This window comes from Doryrhamphus excisus, linkage group LG15, assembly GCF_037039965.1.
Source record: "Doryrhamphus excisus strain RoL-2023G ecotype Guam linkage group LG15, RoL_Dexc_Guam_v1.1, whole genome shotgun sequence".
Taxonomy (NCBI): Eukaryota; Metazoa; Chordata; class Actinopteri; order Syngnathiformes; family Syngnathidae; genus Doryrhamphus; species Doryrhamphus excisus.
Window position 1 is genome coordinate 10,272,316 of NC_136371.1, and position 20,240 is coordinate 10,292,555.

Below are 20,240 nucleotides of genomic sequence, written 5' to 3' on the forward strand. Positions count from 1 at the left end.
AGCGGAAAAGAGCCGCTCAAGACAAACCTGTTTCCAATTAGACCGCCCAAGCTCATCCATGCCTGTGATTGGCCGGCCCAGCTGTTACTCCTAAGCATCAGTGTTTTGATAGGTGGTCACATAGACAGGCGCTGGGCCGGCCAATCACGTGGTTTGTCCACTGCTGCAATATGTCAACATCGCCACCATATTGGATGGGTCAAGACTGCAGTGAATAAATACAAGTCAGTGTACTTTTAATAAAGTGCCTTTCTACAAAGAATATTGTTATTGTAAAAATGTAAAATCTGTATAAATACTCTTATTTTTTGATGACTAATAGCAGACCATATTCCAGCATGATCGATGAAGATATTTTAGAAAAAAATGAAGCTGTGAAATTTGAAGCACGACATGGTGAGAGAGAGAGAGAAAACAAGACCACAATCCCCTGAGCAGCAGTTAAAGTGCATTTATGTTTGTCACACTGGTTTGGGCAAGTGAGGCTCCGCCCCCTTGCTGTTTGGTCCACTGTAAACCTGAGATCAGCCAGAAAGAGATGCAGAAGAAACATTCCGTTCTAAGTTGAAAATGTCCTCTTGCAAGTCAAGCTTGTCTGTATCACGCTTGTTTAAAAACGCTGTTGCGACCCTCCGTTGAGTCTGACCAGAAGTCCTGGTGGTCCTGGTACCATTTCACTAAAACCACACACCATACAGACGGGTATTAATGACTCTTGTGTGCTAGCGTGTGTGTGTGTGTGTGTATACCAGTTTGCCTGATACCATCAGACCAGGACACTTTGGCTCTCCAACCTAGCTGCTGCAGCTTCTCACATCTGATGGGGTAGCGCAGGTCCACCTTCGGCCTGCAGAGAATTGGACAGTAACTTGATGCGTTAGTGAATGTGCTTTTACGATCAGGGTTCTCAAACTCGGATGAATGTGCAGAATGTGCAGTGAGCTTGTCCCACGGTGAAATGAGCACTAACTACAATCATAGTGCAAAGACAAAAATGATGAAAATCCACCCTCACCTGTCTGGCACAAACTCAAGCCAGTCGTTCAGCTCAGCATCTGGCACATTCTTCACCTTAAAAAAAACACACAGAGATGGTTGTATTGTATGTTATTGATGTTAGTCACCGGCTGTGTGGCGTTCATGTCAACTCACCATCTTTACAAGTTCCTTGGCCAGTTGCACGATGGCAATCTCACAGTTTGCCCCCACATTGTAAATTTCTCCCACCGTTCCTTTCTCCAGAAGCAGCAGGAAGGCATTAACTGCATCGCCAACAAACAAGAAGTGGCGGGATTTAGGTAGGGTTCCTTGAATGGTGCTGCAGCCGGGAGGAAACAAGTGCATCAAACAATATGGCCAAGACAGCTTTTGAAAATAAACGCCTACCATTTCTTGTTCATGTGCAAAAGGGTGAGGAACCGGGGAATGACCTGGAAGTAGAAAAAAAGACATGATACACAAGAAAATACACAACACTGGATGTCTCCATCAAGTGAGTAATGGTCTCTTCAATCACAAATTACCTTCTCAATGTATTGATGTGGCCCATAGATGTTGTTGCTCCTGGTGATGATGACAGGAAACTGAATAGAGCAAACAAACTGGATGAAGAAAAGGCTTTTATACTTAACATAGAGGCTACCTCTTCTGTGCACCTTATATTTGTCCCAGTAGGATCGGACCAGGAACTCTGCAGCCGCCTTTGTGGCAGAATACGGGTTGGAAGGCCTCACTGGACTGTCCTCATCAAACACCTAGAAAACATGAACCAGTGAGTCAGCCCATGCTCAGCTAATAATCCCTCAACCCCAAAAAGCCTTAAATCCACCAGACCTCATCCAGACTGGGTCCGTATACTTCATCCGTGCTGGCGTAGATGAAGCACTGAGGCCGGTGGTGGGCATGATGGGCTGCAGCCAGCACAACTCTGGTTCCATCGAAGTTCACGTGCTGGAAGTCAGACGGGCATTGGAAGGACGAGTCTGGGGGAAAAATATGACCGTTACACAGCATTGTTGTGGGTATCAACGGAATGTGGAATCAAGGCTCTGTGACGCTCACCAACGTGTGTTTTGGCGGCCAAGTGAAAGATGACGTCAATATTTTCTGTGTTGAAGATGGGGTTCACCTGCTGGGAGTTGCACACATCTCCCTGTCACACAAATAGAACATTTCCACTATTTACAAAAAATCCTCGACATGTAGTCACCATCGCTGCCCACAGGGACCTCATGTGATTGTTTTTCCTGGGGCCCCTGGATTCAAGCAAGGCATTACCTTGATGAAAGTGTAGTTGGCTCTGTTTTCAATGCTCTCCAGACTCCTGGGGCTGCAGCAGTAATCCAACTGCAAGAGGTTAGTGTTTCAAAACTCTTGAAGCAATTTCAGAAACAATTCTACCCGTGTGTTTATTCTATTATGAAATCTTACATTATCAAAGTTAATAATTCTCCAATCAGGGTGCCTTTGGACCAATGAACAAACAAGGTGGGAACCACTGTTAGGAGAGAAAAACGTGCAGCTATGTAATTACATTGTGTTATCATTCAGAAGATGCTATGAGGTGAACTCACATGAAACCCGATCCTCCAGTCACCAAAACAGTTCTGTTGAAGTCCATCTGTCTACCGCAGCACCGTTCATTCATACGTATGTATGAATAAGGACGTTTGCATTGTCTTAGATGTTGGTTTTACTTTAAACTTCCTGGTCCAGCCCCGTTGTTGCTGTTGAGATGTTGGTACAGCACAGTAAACGTCTCAAGGTCGGTGCGACAGTAGCCGATTGTTTACGGTAGTGTTGACACGTTGAAAATAGGCGGAACGCTGTCATGAACATAGGCCCGCCTTTATAAATCTGATTGGCTAAAAAATGGTAGCGATGACGTCAGGTTTTGGGATTGTATGGATTCTAAATCAATCAAGCAATCCACTTTGCCTATTGGGCAAAGTAACAAAACAAAGTTCGCTAATGTAGCCTGGAAACAACGTCGTTTCCCAAATTGCGTTTCAAAATAAACGTTTAACGCCGCCAGCAAGGTTTACTGTTACTTCTTAGGCCGTTTATACCATGTTCGTGTCTAAACATTTTGCTTTGATATCAAATCACTGCCACTTTCATGTTGTCGCGAAATCCTCAATTGAAACAAAAAAAAATTTAAGGTTATAATCTTTCGACTTCCGCATTACCTCGGTCTGAAAGTGTGTAACTTTACGGAGTAGTGATGTCGCCTGGTTTCGTGGCTCATTGAAGTGATGAGCTAACGTTCATCTGCTTAAAACGCCAGGATTCGTCTGTTTAAAATGTTATATTTATTGACCGCTGTAATAGCGGCAGCACTCCTCGCTTCGCATGCTTTGGGGAAAACTGTGACGGGACTTTTTAAGAGCGAAGTCGCGAGACTGCATAAAGGCCAATTCATCACAAAATTTATGTATCGAGGTAATGTAGTTCCGTATTTTTTAATTGAAGTCATTAACATAACTGCCATTACCGTCACTGTCTTTTAAAAATACGATCCGGCAATGATAGTTTTTGTGTTAGAGCCTCTTTTTTCCAACAGCTTAACACACCATTATCATTGGTGTTAAGCTGTTGGAAAAGAGGGTGTAATGCAAATTGAAATATTTCCCCTGTCAGGCGATGCAGGTTTGGTGATCTGTCAGGTGGACAACCCTTCCTTAGCTGCAGAGAAGGAGTCCAGACTGCTGCTGTATCCAATTGTGGATCAGGACTGGGACAACCTGAGCTGCTATGAAATACTCACTAGAGCCCAGTTCACCAGTAAGAAAGTTTGCAGCAGTTCATAATACGGTCGATGCATGCTGGATAATGTGCACTGTGTTTTTCCTCCCCTTGCTTCAGTATCTATCAGTCAAGAAGAACACAACCAGACCATCCCTTTTCAGTCATCCCCGACAGTGTGGAAGGCTCTTTATGCAGACCGATACACATGTCAGGTAATAAGACCGATGACGTGCAGTTAAAGTACGAGTCATTTTCACATCTTTTTATGATCTTTGTCCAGGAGGCTACAGCGATTCCCTCTCATGGCGATCTCAGGTTTACTGTCCTGCTGCTGAATTCTGATTCTGCTGGAAACCCTCTGGAGCACTTCAGTGCAGAAGAGGCAGGTCAGACATCCTGATTGTACACTCAAGTTGCTGAATTGCAAGAATAATAGAGCGTGTTTGAAACGTCTACACCGGGGTTTCTCGTTTAGGTCTCCACACTTTTTACTTCCTCCTGCTGCTGGCATACTTTGTGGCTTCTTGTATCTACATTAAGCCTCTGTACCAGGCTCTGAGGAAAGGTGGCCCCATGCACACAGTCCTGAAGGTGTTGACCGCTGCTTTGGTCTTGCAGGGATGTTCCACCTTCTGCAACTACATTCACATGGCCAGGTAAGACTTAACTTAGCTCGTATTGGTACTCGTATTGTATTTATTTTTAAGCTACTTTTTGAGTATTAAGTTGCTGTGGAATGATTTTAGCATTTTTAGGAAAATAACTGTGAGTCAGACTGTTATATTTAGTAATGAGATCCTGAGTGCGGTGTGTTTTATGCACCGGAAATTACTCTATCTTTAATATTATTATTTACGTTAATTGAAAAGGACCAACAACTCCACACATTTACTTTTGTGCTCTGCAGGTATTCCAGAGACGGCATCGGTATTCCACTGATGGGCAGCCTGGCTGAATGTATGTAACTTCATAAATGATTGCACGCCCATTTGTAAAGACACATCAAAGGACTGTTTGAACTTGTTGTCCCCATACAGTTTGGGATATGGTGGCTCAGGTTTCTATGCTGTACACGTTATTGAGTCTGTGTGTGAGCTGGACACTGAGTCGAGGTCGGAAACCTCAGTCACGACCTTTGCAGTGGGAACAGTCGCCAGCGTCCACGGCTGTTGCGGTCGGTGGAGTGGTAACGCAGGTACGCTCCTTTTTGTGCACGTGTCTGTGTGAGATGCTCACACCTGTTACTTTCAGGGTGTGCTGCTGCTCTGGGAGCAGTTCTCTGCATCGGAGAGTGAACACCACAGCTACCACAGCCGTCAGAATCTGGCGGGCATACTCCTCATGGCACTGCGGGTGACGTTAGCCCTCCTGCTGGCCTCTGTCCTTTACCAGATCATCTCCACTGAAAGGAGCACCCTGAAAAGAGACTTCTACCTCAGCTTTGCCAAGGTTAGGACCGGCCAAATTCACCAAAAGATAGTTCCACACAGCTTCAACACGTATGGTTTCTTCGCAGGGATGCTTCCTGTGGTTCCTCTGTCATCCTGTCCTTGTTCTCACGTCTGCCATCTTCAATGAGCACCAAAGGGACAAGGTTGGCCAGCATTGTAGCATACTTGTGTTTGGTAATGATTGTCCTCCAACATTCTGCTTTGTATTTTATATAGGTGGTCACCATTGGGGTCATTCTGTGTCAGTCCATCTCTATGGTGATCCTCTACCAGCTGTTCCTGTCCCGTTCTCTCTACTGGGAAGTCTCCTCACTGTCCTCTGTGTCGCTGCCCCTCACAATGTCCAGGAGCAACCAGAGGGGGCGTTACTGAACATATGCTCTGGCTTGGGTGCTCCTCACTGGTACGCAAGCTCAACTAGAAGCCGACAAGACAGCAGGCGTCCCACTGCTGGGAACGCACAACATTTGCTGGTTCTGGAACAGCCTGCCTATTGTGACACCAGACAACCAAATACAGAACCACAGAGAAAGAGCGCAAATGATTAGGGACCAATAAGAACAGAAAAGGGAAGGACTGAAACGTCAGTTTCAAGGAAATGTCTAGCTATATGTGTTTTCATATATATTTATATACGTATGTGTATGAAGGTTAAGGTTAATACGCAGACAACCACATACACTTTGGATTGTGGCAAACTCCAACTATAGATGAATGTCCGTTTTTAGCAGGTAGACCTGTCAAACAGGAAACCACTTTGCTCTGGGATGGACTGATTGGACTCCTGTCCAGATCATTCCCACCTCGTGAACTGGCATCTCAAACTTTACTGAACATCAAGATTGGGGGAAGGTCAACCGTGGTAGCATTGCCGAAGCCAAGTCAGCCAGGAGAGGAGCTGAAAAGCTATTAGGCCAATAGGTCTCATCTGAGTGCTGTACAAGATTCTTGAGAGGCTCCTTCTGGCCAGAATCTATCCAGCTGTTGACTCCAACTCCCATAAGAACAGACTGGAATCGTAATCAAGATAACCAACAACCTGGCTTTGAGAAAAGACACGGTGACGTGGTTCTGAAGCTCTTGAAGACAATCCAGTTTCATTGCCAGTGCCCTTGCCAACCACAGCTTCATTCTGAAGATGTGATGGTTAGTGTAGTCGTCCCAGATGCTTGCCAAATGGGTACCCCAGGGCTCTGTCATGGAACCCATTTTATTCAAAGTCTACATCACGACAGTGGATACGGACCTCATTGCAAGATACCTGAAAACATGGAGACATAAGTTGTTTACCTCTTGGACAATGGAGTACTTCTATCATACAACATCCACCCATGTCTTGGAGGGACATGTCCTGAAATCCTGCCCCAGCCTCAGGGTATAAGACCTCTTGAAGATGAAACCTTTCTTGAAAAATTGCGTGATAGGTGCTGTTCCTGTACGAGAGAGAGAGAGATTACTTAATGGATTTACAGGGAGAGGCAGTGGGTCTGAACATCAAATTGATGTGGGATGAATGGCTGTTGGGAAGCCATTTTGAGTAAGAGCCAATTAAAATGTGAATTTATTAGCTGGTGATATATGTCATATTTGTTGCATAGACCTGTTTTTTTGAGTCTTCATTGGCTGATGAAGGTCATTAACCTCAGACTTTCTAAACGATTTATTTACAGTTGCAAGTGCATGAAAAATATATCTCCACCTCATTTATGACACAATGTTTCTGTTAAAGCGTGTTGGGTTTATGTACATTTAAAAATCTTTTGTGTTACTGATCTTGATGGTGTTTTATGCTCCTGTGGAAATATGTCACCTGAAATAAAAATATTTTAAGGTAACTCGTTGATTTTTACATATTTATATATTAGATTGCAAAGCTCGAATCCTTTTACTGAGGCGAGGTCTTATGAGTCATTAAATGAAGTGATTCATCATTCGATTCTCTCGAGTTCCCTCGCTACAAAGCGCATGCGCACAAAGTCATTTTGTGAACTAAATGTTATGAAGGGTGAGTAAGTGAGCGAGTTCAGAGACGGGTACCCGTGAGTACAGAATAAGTAAAACATTAAGTAAAAGTGAAAGTTTTGAACGCCTCGTTCATGAGTCGCACAGCTGCCAAACAGCTACCAGACTCCAAGTCCCATAATGCATCATACCGTTACACCCCGTGGAAGTTGAACAGATCTCTTCTAACATTTAGGTATCAGTAAGAAGGTAATACGGAACTTTATGGATGATACAATTAGCGATAGCATCTATTATGGGTTCCCGTTCTTCTTGATTTACTTTGATGAACGTTTTACAACTTATGTTAGCATTTAGCACTAATAAGCACATCCTTGTTATACTGGACCCACGTGGTGTGTGCGCGCGCGTTTGTGTGTGTAACACAGATTGTGTGTGTCCACTGTCAGTCGGCAGGCTGAAAGTAGAGAAGACACTCGTGCCTCCTGACCCGGGCTCCGACTAATTCCCGCATCACAAGAACTCACAGGTTGGTGTGACCACGATGCTAAATGTATTATGTAAGCTAAACTAAAAGTTGTAGTCACTTACTTCTAAGGGCATTAGAGAAAAAACAGCCATACGTTTGCTTTTTGTCACTTCTGTAGTCTATTCTCAATTGTCCATTTGTAATGCAGCAGACTAAATTGACGTTCATTAGAAAATGGTGCACGCGCTTTTCTTTTGCTTTGGGTTATCACTTCTCCATGCAATCAAGCTTCTATACTGTGTTTTCAATCAGCATTCATCACTTAGTGATCAATGCTTCATCTCACCCCCCATCCGATAAGTGGGATGTGCCCTGGCCTGAACTCTGACTCCATGCTGTTTGACTTTAAGATAAAGAGTGTAGTGTCACTTCGGTCAGGAATTGTGGTGAATAGAGGCAAATTGCATCAGTCTAATCAGAGCGTTCCACTGATGAGATCACATGCTGGCAAACAAACGTCACGAGGCTTGTCAGTTGGTGCTGCTTCTCATTGTGTCGTTTGCGTTCTCTTCAAGCCGAAATAATCACCTCAACGTTGTAAAACATTAGCACATCCTACCCAATATACTATTTTTAAAGGCATCCATAGATGAGCGTCTCTGTGTGGTTTCTGTTTTCGCCCTGCCTGTTTGGACCCGTGTAAGTATGGCAATACAAGATAATATAACACTGCAGTTGTCTGAAAAGGTCAGCGCGTCCGACCTTTTCTTACAGGCCCCAGCTTGAGCAATTAGACAAAATTGAATTTGAAAGGTCACGCTGGGGTCATTTATTCCTAGGTGCCATGGCTGAAAGAGTGCTGGTGGTTGGTGGCGGCGGGCGAGAGCATGCTCTGGCCTGGAAGTTGGCCCAGTCGCCACTCATTCAGCAAGTCCTGGTGGCTCCCGGAAACGCAGGGACGGCAAAGTGCGGCAAGATCAGCAACTCGGGTAAATACAGAAAGTATGACAGTGTGTGTGTGTGTGTGTGTGTGTGTGTGTGTGTGTGTGTGTGCTTGTAGAGGCCGAACACACACAGGAATTTGACACAAGACACATTCCCCCCACTCTGTAGACTGACACGTGTGAAACCTGTCAAGTGCATGCCAAAGAAACAGGGGGCGCTAGAGCCAACAGTAAGCCTATTTTAGAAGAAAATGCACCACTTCAGTGTTTTCCCTCAGAGAACACCAAAACAAACATGATCGGTATCAGAATCTGCAGCATAAAACCCTGATCGGAGCATCCCTCGTTAAGACCAGAAGAGCGGCCGATATCGGTGGTTGTTTCACCTCCCTCGGATGAGGTTCATTTGGCATTTCTTTTCCTTGCCACATGCTCACCTTATGCTTGGAAAACACAATGAGTGATATTATCCACTCTGTGTATCTGCAAATGAGACACGCACTAGTGTCCATCCGCAGCATCACTGCACCGTACAGTGTGTATTAATCCGCCGGTTGTGCTGAAACTCGTTCTCAGGGGATTTGGGTGTTTAAGGACCACAATTAAGTTTTTAATGGACTTAAATACATGGAAATACTGCACTTGTCTGATTTGAAAGGACTATAATGGTGATGTGTACCACTCCATGCACGAAATGTAAGTGGCCATGTCCTGAAGTGATCAAGCTGTCCTCCTTGCCACAGAGGTATCTGTGAGTAACCACGCTATATTGGCTCAGTTCTGTAAGGACCACCATGTGGGGCTAGTGGTGGTCGGGCCAGAGGTTCCGCTGGCAGCTGGTAAGTTCACCATGTCTGCTCAAACCTTTTTTGTTTAGTTACCATCAACCTCTTCATCACCTTTCCGCTCTCTGGCAGGTATGGTGGACGACCTGACGGCAGCAGGAGTGCCGTGTTTTGGCCCGTCTGCCAAAGCAGCTCAGTTAGAGGCCAGTAAGAGCTTCTCCAAGGCCTTCATGGAACGTCACGGCATCCCCACAGCCCGCTATAGCTCCTTCACGGACGCGGAGGAGGCTTGCAACTACATCCGCACGTCAGTACGATAGCACCTCACTTACCCAATTTGAGTTATCGGAAGGTTTGATAATCTCTGTATTTGGGCTGTCAGCGCTGACTTCCCAGCGTTGGTTGTGAAGGCCAGTGGCTTGGCAGCGGGTAAAGGAGTTATAGTGGCACAAGACCAGGAGGAGGCCTGTCGGGCTGTGATGGACATCATGAAGGTGGGTTGCACTTGTATGTGAGGAGCTGAATTGTTGTGAATTGTGAATTTTTTACCTTCGCTTCACAGGACCGAGCATTTGGTTCTGCAGGCGACACGGTGGTGGTGGAGGAGCTTTTAGAAGGCGAGGAAGTATCGGTGAGTCCTTTGCACGTTCATGTGTTAGAGCTGGAAGAGCCTGGACTGGTTCAACCTATGCATCTGTTGCAGTGTCTGTGCTTCAGCGATGGCTCCTTTGTGTCGTCGATGCCTCCGGCGCAGGATCACAAACGGCTGCAAGATGGCGATCAGGGTCCAAACACAGGAGGCATGGGAGCCTACTGCCCCACCCCTCAGGTAGTTTTTCTTCTTTTCTTGTTCGTGTTTAAAGAAAATCTCACACCAGCACATAGATATGAGAGCTGTAAAAACTAATGAGATGAAATGGTTCTGCTGCTTCCTCTTTATGTGGTGCAGGTGAGTGATGAGCTGCTGGTGCAGATCAGAGAATCTGTGCTTCAGAAGACTGTGGATGGGATGAAGCAAGAGGGAGCTCCTTATGTTGGTGAGTGAATAAATGATTCACTTTTTGTGGGCTGCACTCAATATTGTGATGTGTGACTCTCAGGTGTGCTGTATGCCGGGCTGATGTTAACCCAGGAGGGACCTAAAGTTCTGGAGTTCAATTGTCGCTTCGGGGACCCAGAGTGCCAGGTCCTGCTGCCCTTGCTGAAGAGTGACCTGTATGAGATCATCTTGAACACGATGAATGGCAAGCTGGCATCTAGCGCCCCCGAGTGGCATCAGGACAAATCCGCTGTGACCGTAGTGATGGCAAGTGGCGGCTACCCAGGCGCCTACAGCAAAGGAATGGCCATCACGGGTAAGTAAAACAAAACAATGAAATGTAGCTTTTAGGTTGTGTGAAAAGGGATGTTACCAAAACATAATGGGAATAAAGCCATCATTACAAGAATGATGAAGTGGTTGGAAAAAAAAACAGCTGTAATTTTTCTTTCATTCATTTTCTACCGCTTTTTCCTCACAAGGGCCACGGGGGGTGCTGGAGCCTATCCCAGCTGTCTTTGGGCGAGAGGCAAGACTAAAGTTAAAATTTTAAGAGAAAAAAAGGCACAATTTTACTAGAATAAACTGGTAATATGAGGGAAAATATTGTAATTTTAATAGGGTAAAGTTAAATATTTCATTTTTCAGTATGGGGACCTCGGTGGAAAAAGTTGGGACACCCTGGTTTCATAGTGACCCCTCACTGACTCCAATCTACCACCCTTCTCCTCAGGTCTGTCCCAGGTGGAGGACATGGGCATTCAGGTGTTCCATGCGGGGACAGGACTGAAGGACGGACAAGTGGTGTCCAGCGGCGGGCGCGTCCTGACAGTCACCGCCGTCAGGCCTTCTCTGGAGGCGGCACTGCAGGCAGCCAATCAAGGAGTGGCAGCCGTGGGTTTCCCGGGTGCTGTTTACCGCCGCGACATTGGTCACCGCGCCATTGCCCACCTGAAGCAACGCAGGTGTGTTTGAATGTGGCGCAACACATTCCATTTTCTGAATTGTCACTGACATTTTTCATAAATAAACAGTGGAGATTTCCTGTGTCTTTGTTGTCTTTTCTTTACCCATGAATATCTGTGTGATTGCATCTTGCACTGAAAGTGACATATCTTATGTCAGAGGTGTGTTGTATTTCTGAAGTCAACATGCAGTGATCTGACCCTGTCCCTGACAGAGGCCTGACCTATAAGGACAGTGGTGTGGACATCGCTGCAGGCAACAAACTGGTGGATATTATCAAGCCTCTGGCCAGGGCCACTTCCCGCCCAGGTAACTCCTTACATTTAAAGCTGGTGTTAACTATGCAGAAACTATGAGCATACAGTACATGTTTGTTTTTCCAGGATGTAATGCAGAGCTGGGAGGCTTCGCTGGACTTTTTGACCTGAAAGCTGCAGGATTCATTGACCCGATTCTGGTATCCGGAACAGATGGCGTTGGGACCAAACTGAAGGTCATTCGTTACTCCGATGGTTAATAAAAAAGGAAGCTGCTTCCCACCTATAGTCAATTGGGACGGGTTCAAGGAGAAGCGCTATAAAAATGGATGAATGGTGAATAAAAACCTTTTGGTTTTACGCAGATTGCCCAGGCTTGCAGGCAGCACGGCAGCTTGGGTCAAGACCTCGTCGCCATGTGCGTGAACGATGTTCTGGCTCAGGGAGCAGAGCCGCTTTTCTTCCTTGATTACTTCTCCTGCGGAAGCCTGGATGTGAATGTGGCCGCCACGGTAGTCTCTGGTATTGCCAAAGCGTGTGAGCTTGCTGGCTGTGCTCTGCTGGGTAAGTGGAGAAGCAGCCCTTAGTGGTTCTGTAATGCCGGCGGCCATATTCAACCATCAACCTATGTGGACATCCAGGTGGCGAGACGGCGGAAATGCCTGGAGTCTACGGCCCGGGAGAATATGATCTAGCCGGGTTCTGTGTGGGAGCAGTAGAACGTTGCGCCGTGCTGCCTAGGCTGGCGGACATCACTGAGGGAGACCTGTTGATTGGAGTGGCATCCTCTGGTATCCATAGCAACGGCTTCAGCCTGGTCCGTAAGGTCCTGGAACAGTCAAATCTAAGCTACAGCTCCCCGGCACCCTTCGGCCACCCAGGACAAACTGTTGGTAAGTTTGGATCCAATTTGTAAATGCATGAAGATGCTAGCAGGATGTCTGCCTTACTGTCATAATGGTCTGCAGGCGAGGTTTTGCTGACACCAACGAAGATCTACAGTCGTCTCCTCCTTCCAATCTTGCGCAGTGGTGCGGTAAAAGCCTATGCTCACATCACCGGTGGAGGACTTTTGGAAAACATTCCGAGAGTTTTGCCCCAGGAGCTAGCAGTTGATCTAGGTGAAGCCCTACATCTTCTGTCTACATGTCACGTCTAGAAACCTACTGTATGTCAATCAAATTTTTTGTTTCTTTAATATTAGAGAATTCACATATTATGCTTTTTTTCTTTCAGTATGTGACCCTTGGTGGAATTTTTTTTACACACCCCTGTTTTGGAATGTTATACTTTATGGTGTCCACGCATGCTTTCTGCAGATGCGTCTCGTTGGAGCATCCCTCCGGTGTTTTCCTGGCTCCAGAAAGAGGGCGGCCTGAGCGAGGATGAAATGACCCGTACCTTTAACTGTGGCCTGGGTGCAGTGCTGGTGGTTGCCCCGATGGAAGCACAGAGGGTCTTGCGGCAGCTGCAGGCCCAGGAGGAGGCCTGGATTGTGGGCACGCTCGCTCACAAGCAGCCTGGTGAGTCCACCAGTCATCTGGATGTCAGATAATATCTGCTGATATTGGAATCAGAGATATTGGCTCATCAGGATTGACAACAATAACAGCTAGATTGTAAAGATTGTATGCAATTTTCAACGACTAAAGTTGTAAGGCAACGAATGTTCTAATGCTGAATTGACTAGAAAAAAACTGCATCCCTCATTTTGATAAGGGGGCTCTGCTGCTGCAGGTACTGAGTCTGTTGCGGTCCACAACCTCAAACACAGCCTTCTCAATGGTGGTCCAGCCTCCAAGGAAACCTGTTGCCTCGGTGACACCAGCACGCCACACAAGAGGACCAAAGTCGGCGTTCTGATATCAGGCACAGGTTTGTTTTCGTATTCCATGGATTTGTTTCATCAAGCCCTGTAGATGACAAGTTCTCCACCAGGTACCAACCTGCAAGCGCTGATTGAGCAGGCCAAGCGTCCATCCAGCTGCGCAGAGATTGTGGTGGTCATCTCCAACAAACCTGGCGTTCAGGGCCTGAAAAGAGCAGCACTGGCTGGCATCCAGACACGGGTGCTCAAGAGAAAGTTTGTAGCGGAGATTGATCACAGAGGTTGATATTTTTCTTGCGCATCAATCTAGGTGGTGGATCACAAGCTCTACGGGAGCCGAGCAGAATTTGACGGCACCATCGACCGCGTTCTTGAAGAATTTGGGGTGGAGCTGGTGTGTCTGGCTGGGTTCATGCGGATCCTCACAGCAGTTTTTGTCAAGAAATGGAATGGTGAGCTGAAATACTGTGTCACTATTAATCACAATTCTAACATTCTCATCTCATTTTAGGTAAACTCTTGAACATCCATCCGTCCTTGTTGCCCTCATTTAAGGGTGTGAATGCCCAAAAGCAAGCTCTCCAGGCTGGGGTGCGGGTCAGCGGCTGCACAGTCCACTTTGTTGCTGTAAGTCTGCCATATTGTTACCTGAACAGCGCCTATGAAAGCCAAGCTGAATGGGCTTGTTTGTCTGTCAGGAGGAGGTAGACGCGGGGGCCATCATTGCGCAGGAGGCGGTACCAGTGCTGAGCAGTGACACCGAAGAAAGTCTGTGCGACAGAATCAAAGAGGCAGAGCACAGAGCCTTCCCTGCAGCGATGGAGCTGGTGGCCAGTGGAGCGGTGCAGCTGAGCGAGGACGGACGTGTCATCTGGAGGCCACAACATTAGTAATTTGCACTCGCACAGACAAGTCAATGAGTAGTGTCACACTGAAGCAACATTCCTATTGTTTGGATGAATGCATTTTATGCACAGTAAACCAAGCTGTATCTTCTACAAATGTTTCATTGTTGGTCGTGTGTGTGCCAATTGGAGCTGCACATGCTCTCATTTCTAAATGATTCTATTGCTTATACAAAGTACACATGCGTGTATATGTATTCACGTGCATTCTGCAGAACCCAAGTCCATTCAGCTGGAGGTCACCAACAGATAGTTGGACATTCTCCTTCAGGATTTTTTGGTGGACAGCAGAATTCATGCTTCCATTCATCACAGCAAGTCTTCCAGGTCCGAAAGCAGCAAATAAGTCCCAGTCCATCACACCACCACCATATTTTACTGTTGTATGTTCTTTTTCTGAAATACGATGTTACTTTAACACCATTATCTAATGGGATAAACACCTTCCAAATAACATGTACAGTGAAGAAAATAAGTATTTGAACACCCTGCTATTTTGCTATTTCTCCCACTTAGAAATCATGGAGGGGTCTGAAATTTTCATCGTAGGTGCATGTCCACTGTGAGAGAGATAAACTAAAAAGAAAAATCCAGAAATCACAATGCATGATTTTTTAACAATTTATTTGTGTGATACAGCTGCAAATAAGTATTTGAACACCTGTGTATCATCTAGAATTCTGACCCTGAAAGACCTGTTAGTCTGCCCATTAGAAGTCCACCTGCACTCCATGTATCATCCTGAATCAGATGCACCTGTTTGAGGTCGTTAGCTGCATAAAGACACCTGTCCACCCCATACAATCAGTAAGACTTTAACTTGTAACATGGCGAAGACCAAAGAGCTGTCCAAAGACACCAGAGACAAAATTGTACACCTCCACAAGGCTGGAAAGGGCTACGGAGCAATTACCAAGCAGCTTGGTGAAAAAAGGTCCACTGTTGGAGCTATCATTAGAAAATGGAAGAAGCTAAACATGACGGTCAATCTCAATCGGAGTGGAGCCCCATGCAAGATATCACCTCGTGGGGTCTCAATGATTCTAAGAAAGGTGAGGAATCAGCCCAGAACTACACGACAGGACTTGGTCAATGACCTGAAAAGAGCTGGGACCACCGTTTCCAAGGTTACTGTAGGTAATACACTAAGACGTCATGATGTGAAATCATGCATGGCACGAAAGGTTCCCCTGCTTAAACCAGCACATGTCAAGGCCCGTCTTAAGTTTGCATATGACCATTTGGATGATACAGAGGAGTCATGGGAGAAAGTTTTATGGTCAGATGAGACCAAAATAGAACTTTTTGGTCATAATTCCAATAAGCGTGTTTGGAGGAAGAAGAATGAAGAGTACAATCCGAAGAACACCATCCCTACTGTGAAGCATGGGGGTGGTAGCATCATGCTTTGGGGGTGTTTTTCTGCACATGGGACAGGACGAGTGCACTGCATTAAAGAGAGGATGACTGGGGCCGTGTATTGTGAGATTTTGGGGAACAACCTCCTTCCCTCTGTCAGAGCATTGAAGATGGGTCGTGGCTGGGTCTTCCAACACGACAACGACCCGAAGCACACAGCCAGGAAAACCAAGGAGTGGCTCCGTAAGAAGCATATCAAGGTTCTAGCATGGCCCAGCCAGTCTCCAGACCTGAACCCAATCGAAAATCTTTGGAGGGAGCTCAAACTCCGTGTTTCTCAGCGACAGCCCAGAAACCTGACTGATCTAGAGAAGATCTGTGTGGAGGAGTGGGCCAAGATCCCTCCTGCAGTGTGTGCAAACCTGGTGAAAAACTACAGGAAACGTTTGACCTCTGTAATAGCAAACAAAGGCTACTGTACCAAATATTAACATTCATTTTCTCAGGTGTTCAAATACTTATTAGCAGCTGTATCACACAAATAAATTGTTAAAAAATCATGCATTGTGATTTCTGGATTTTTCTTTTTAGTTTATCTCTCTCACAGTGGACATGCACCTACGATGAAAATTTCAGACCCCTCCATGATTTCTAAGTGGGAGAAATAGCAAAATAGCAGGGTGTTCAAATACTTATTTTCTTCACTGTAAGTGTGACAAGCACAAAAATTAGAAATCAGCTAACACTTTTCCACATCACTGAATATGTGCAAATTACAGCCTGATCGTTCTTTCATTCATTCATTTTCTACCGCTTTTTCCTCACGAGGGTCACGGGGGTGCTGGAGCCTATCCCAGCTGTCTTCGGGCGAGAGGCGGGGTACACCCTGGACTGGTCGCCAGCCAATCACAGGGCACATATAGACAAACAAACATTCACACTCACATTCATACCTATGGACAATTTGGAGTCGCCAATTAACCTAGCATGTTTTTGGTATGTGGGAGGAAACCGGAGTACCCGGAGAAAACCCACGCATGCACGGGGAGAACATGCACACAGAGATGCCTGAGGGAGGAATTGAACCCTGGTCTCCTAGCTGTGAGGTCTGCGCGCTAACCACTCGACCGCCTTGCCGCCCAGCCTGATCGTAATTCACATTTTATTTTCTAACATGGATTTTTTTTTTGTAATTTCACGTGCATGGTTATAATAAGAGGATGTTGCAATTTGTTGTTTTTTGTCCCCTTCTCTTGTCTCTCATTAAACTTAACTTCATTTTTTTTTTTATTACGGTACTAGATTGCATTTGTTCCCTCACTGATTTGACATTTCAGTCTTCAGTCTGAGGTTTGTGCCCCCTCATGATGGATAACACAGATGTAGAAAGATAATTTTATTAAAAAAAAAAAAAAAGAATAGCAATGACTACTTCACATTGTATCAAAGTGTCATTTCTCTAATGTTGTCCCATTAAAAGATACAATCCAATATTTGCAGAAATGTGCTCCCCATTTTGACATACTCAAAGTTCACGTTTGCTGACTCCTGCGGAAGCACAGGACTGTCAGTCTTTCGTTTCCAGCTCTGGTTGACAGGTGTGGGTTTCCGTGCAGACCATGCCCACTCAGTACCTGGATAATCTCCTCTGGAATGAGAATGACCAACAGGTGATATGAAATTAGATGGATAGTTAGGTCCAGTGTGTCAGCATCCTGGCGGACAACAACATTGGTTTGTTTTTTTCTCTACCAAGTACTTAAACTTCCTCTCACAGTCCGAGGATAGAGGATAACCATGACAGAAAACATCCAAAGCAAACCCACCTGGATCATTCTCTGCTATGGTGACCAAGTAGAACAGCCCTCGACTGGACAGCAACTGGGACACAACAGGTAGGAACCTGTCAATCACCTCACGGCCTTGCCTCCCACCCGCCCAGGCAGCTTCTATACCTGTGCTTCCCACCTTAAAAATATTTTTCAGACAAACAAAAAACGTCAGTGACCCCTCAAACATGTCAGTTTTAAGAACTGAGATGTAAAGCCACCTCACTGGATGGTGTGACCACATATGGGGGGTTGAACAGCAGCACATCCACTTGTCCACTTAACCGGGGCAGGAAACACTCCACCTAAAGCAACGAGTAAATGTTAGAAAGTGAATCAAAGAGGTCAAATTGATGAGTAAAAAGTGATATAAAATCTGACCAGGTCTGTGATGACGAGCTCCATGGTCACGTTGTTGCACGACGCCGTCTTTGCACTGCATAGCGCCGCTGTGCGATTCACATCCGTGCAACTAAGAAACAAACCTGTTGAACCATGGAAGAGGCTCAGGAGACATTGTTGACGGTTATACACTCACAAATAGACCGACGAAGGTCCGAGCACAGATGCAAGAAATGCGGACACCACTCCGGAGCCGCTGCCCACTTCCACGCAGATACAAGGCCTGCAGACAGCAGAGGAAGACCCGCGTGGGAGTGAGTGGCAAAGCTGGACATACAAACCGGCACATTTGGATGGAGGTGGGCGGCTCACCTCATCTGCTGGAGCTTGGCTGCATCTTTCTCCAGAGAGTCGATGAGCAGGAAGGAATCTTCCGACGGCTCATACACATCACGGAAGTCTCCCCTTGCGGCGTGAGCGTACAGAGGTGTGGGGTAGCTAGCCGACATGCTAAACGCACACTTCCCCTCTTGGCTGCATTTATCAAATAAGTCATGTAAGTGTTTGTAGCAGCTACACTAATTTATATCCCCCTACGTGTCAAGTTATATTTTTTATATTAAAACGCAACACAGTGGACACCTACTATAGTCAATGGGTCCCTGTTTACTTCCTGGTACGTCACGTTTACGTCCATACGTAAGTGACGTTGGTCTGCAATACGCCAACTTGGGAAAGTGGTTGCTGCCACCTCGTGGACAATTAGAAGAATCACACCCGATAATAAGCCGATCATGACTGTTGTTATTGCTGTAGGAACGAGGATAATGTGAAGCTTTTACTGAAGAGCTTTAAAGGCGAACACAACGACAAGTTGGTGAGTTTTGCATTACATTCCACCCCACGTACAAATGCACATGTATTTTCTGTGATGATATCAAAAACATTTGTGCTTCTGCACGGGTGACACCTGCTGTCGTTAGTGTGTACTGCGTGGGTGAGTGCCCGAAGGTTTGAATATACATACGGTACAGTAACTGCCTCAGTCACCCACATAACGCAAAATTATGAACCAGAAGAAAAAATGACCTGTTGTGATGTTCAAATTAATTGAGTTGTATTCTGAAGTATTCTGAAGTAGACCACCTGTTCAATTCAATGCTGTATGATAATTTCGTGTTCAATTATGCAGGGATGTATTTTCTCTATTTTAGGAGATTTTTTTAAACCCCAAATTCGCAAATTTGTGGGCACTTACAGTGGTGTGAAAAAAGGTCCCCCCTTCCTCATTTCTTATACTGACATATTTAACATTTAAATATATGCGGTATGTAACGCTTACTTAAGGTTAGCAAAATAATAAGCAAAACAACATTAACACAACAAAAATAGAAGTATTAACAATTAAATGTGTTTTATTTTTGCGCAATTACTGTTGTAAATTCAATTTTTAAACTGAAGCCCCCCCTCCCCCTTTGGTTTCACCCACATCACGCGGTGGTTGTTTGATCACGTTTGGGGCTCCAGTATCACGCCTGTAGGGGGCGCCCGTCTGCCATTTGCTGATCTCAATCTCGACTGTCATAAAACGTCCAAACCTTTCAAAATAATTGAGCATTTTGCAAGGTAAGATTTGCATATACAGTATATGGTGCCTAATATATTTGTATATAGTCATACATTGCCAGTTCTGGTTCTTCTGCTACTTTTTAATGGTTTTATATACTCAAGGCTACTTCTTTTAGTAATAATCCGTAGAATTTGTAGCGAGGGACTGTAAAGCTGCTGCCACGGGCCAACAGCTCACACTCTGTATGCACACGGCGTGATGGATCACTGACAATCTAACTAGCTTGTTCATAAATCGTCTGCAGGGATATTTGCTCTTTAGCACCAATCATTTTCCGAGCAGTGTGGACTCATCCACAACGGTGTTACTGGAACAAACCCAAGCCGAGACACCGAGCTGATTACATTCTCAAGGACTACTCAGATTTGATCAACACTACAGACCTGATGCTGTCGTAGTACAGTTGTAGTTTAATTCCTATTAGAAAGCCCACTGTCTGCATGCATGTCATGTTGAACACCTGCATAAACGCCTCTCCAATGAAGTCATCCAAATTACTTAAGATGCTGTAAGTGACTGACCAAACCGGCCCTCCCCTGGAGGACACACCTGGAAGGATGCAGGGTTTTTAACTTGCAATTTGTAACCACTCCAGTCAGCCCCCCTGCACCCAGATACGATCATATCCTGTCTGATTAATGTGCAGTCTTTAATATCCTCATTGTCTCATCAAAACCGTTTAGGTCCACTTTATGACAGTCTTAAATTTTTTACATCTTTTGATGGT

General features: G+C 45.5%; 4 protein-coding genes and 1 long non-coding RNA gene across 6 annotated transcripts in view; 3 read left to right on the forward strand and 2 right to left on the reverse strand.

Annotated features, from left to right (window-relative positions):
• Positions 1-431: 431 nt before the first annotated feature.
• Positions 432-3,321, reverse strand: tgds (TDP-glucose 4,6-dehydratase). The gene is made up of 12 exons (XM_058050801.2): positions 2,574-3,321; positions 2,431-2,497; positions 2,278-2,346; positions 2,062-2,152; positions 1,834-1,982; positions 1,656-1,754; positions 1,524-1,583; positions 1,387-1,430; positions 1,153-1,318; positions 1,016-1,071; positions 750-847; positions 432-677 (listed from the first exon to the last, which is right to left on the reverse strand). The coding sequence occupies exons 1-12, from the start codon at positions 2,645-2,647 to the stop codon at positions 601-603; spliced, it is 1,050 nt and encodes a 349-aa protein (XP_057906784.2). The 5' UTR covers positions 2,648-3,321; the 3' UTR covers positions 432-600.
• gpr180 (G protein-coupled receptor 180) lies at positions 3,088-7,009 on the forward strand. Its single transcript, XM_058050800.2, has 10 exons — positions 3,088-3,441; positions 3,640-3,783; positions 3,865-3,959; positions 4,028-4,133; positions 4,223-4,403; positions 4,655-4,704; positions 4,785-4,942; positions 4,999-5,196; positions 5,264-5,341; positions 5,415-7,009. The coding sequence occupies exons 1-10, from the start codon at positions 3,303-3,305 to the stop codon at positions 5,568-5,570; spliced, it is 1,305 nt and encodes a 434-aa protein (XP_057906783.2). The 5' UTR covers positions 3,088-3,302; the 3' UTR covers positions 5,571-7,009.
• A 264-nt stretch (positions 7,010-7,273) lies between these two features.
• On the forward strand, positions 7,274-17,200 carry gart (phosphoribosylglycinamide formyltransferase). Of its 2 annotated transcripts, none has more exons than XM_078796873.1 (23): positions 7,274-7,409; positions 7,610-7,689; positions 8,469-8,618; positions 9,317-9,412; positions 9,491-9,665; positions 9,741-9,852; positions 9,921-9,989; positions 10,062-10,187; positions 10,308-10,395; positions 10,459-10,713; positions 11,131-11,362; positions 11,578-11,672; positions 11,747-11,856; positions 11,986-12,184; positions 12,262-12,513; positions 12,589-12,741; positions 12,940-13,143; positions 13,358-13,495; positions 13,559-13,689; positions 13,759-13,900; positions 13,960-14,075; positions 14,147-14,815; positions 16,424-17,200. In XM_078796873.1, exons 3-22 carry the CDS (start codon positions 8,474-8,476, stop codon positions 14,336-14,338), a joined length of 3,030 nt encoding a protein of 1,009 aa, XP_078652999.1. In that variant the 5' UTR covers positions 7,274-7,409; positions 7,610-7,689; positions 8,469-8,473; the 3' UTR covers positions 14,339-14,815; positions 16,424-17,200. The 2 variants fall into 2 exon arrangements, with proteins under 2 accessions (XP_078652999.1, XP_078652998.1); XM_078796872.1 differs by lacking the exon at positions 7,274-7,409 and having other exon boundaries at positions 7,416-7,689; positions 14,147-14,337; positions 14,569-14,815; positions 16,424-17,198.
• hemk2 (HemK methyltransferase 2, ETF1 glutamine and histone H4 lysine) lies at positions 17,067-18,568 on the reverse strand. Its single transcript, XM_058052520.2, has 6 exons — positions 18,256-18,568; positions 18,080-18,166; positions 17,923-18,013; positions 17,763-17,846; positions 17,539-17,680; positions 17,067-17,360 (listed from the first exon to the last, which is right to left on the reverse strand). Exons 1-6 carry the CDS (start codon positions 18,390-18,392, stop codon positions 17,245-17,247), a joined length of 657 nt encoding a protein of 218 aa, XP_057908503.2. The 5' UTR covers positions 18,393-18,568; the 3' UTR covers positions 17,067-17,244.
• LOC144901798 (uncharacterized) overlaps positions 17,503-20,240 on the forward strand; it is a 39,839-nt gene continuing 37,101 nt past the window's right edge. The window contains exon 1 of the long non-coding RNA XR_013629901.1: positions 17,503-17,607. This is a non-coding gene — a long non-coding RNA (uncharacterized LOC144901798). The remainder of the gene's footprint in view (positions 17,608-20,240) is intronic.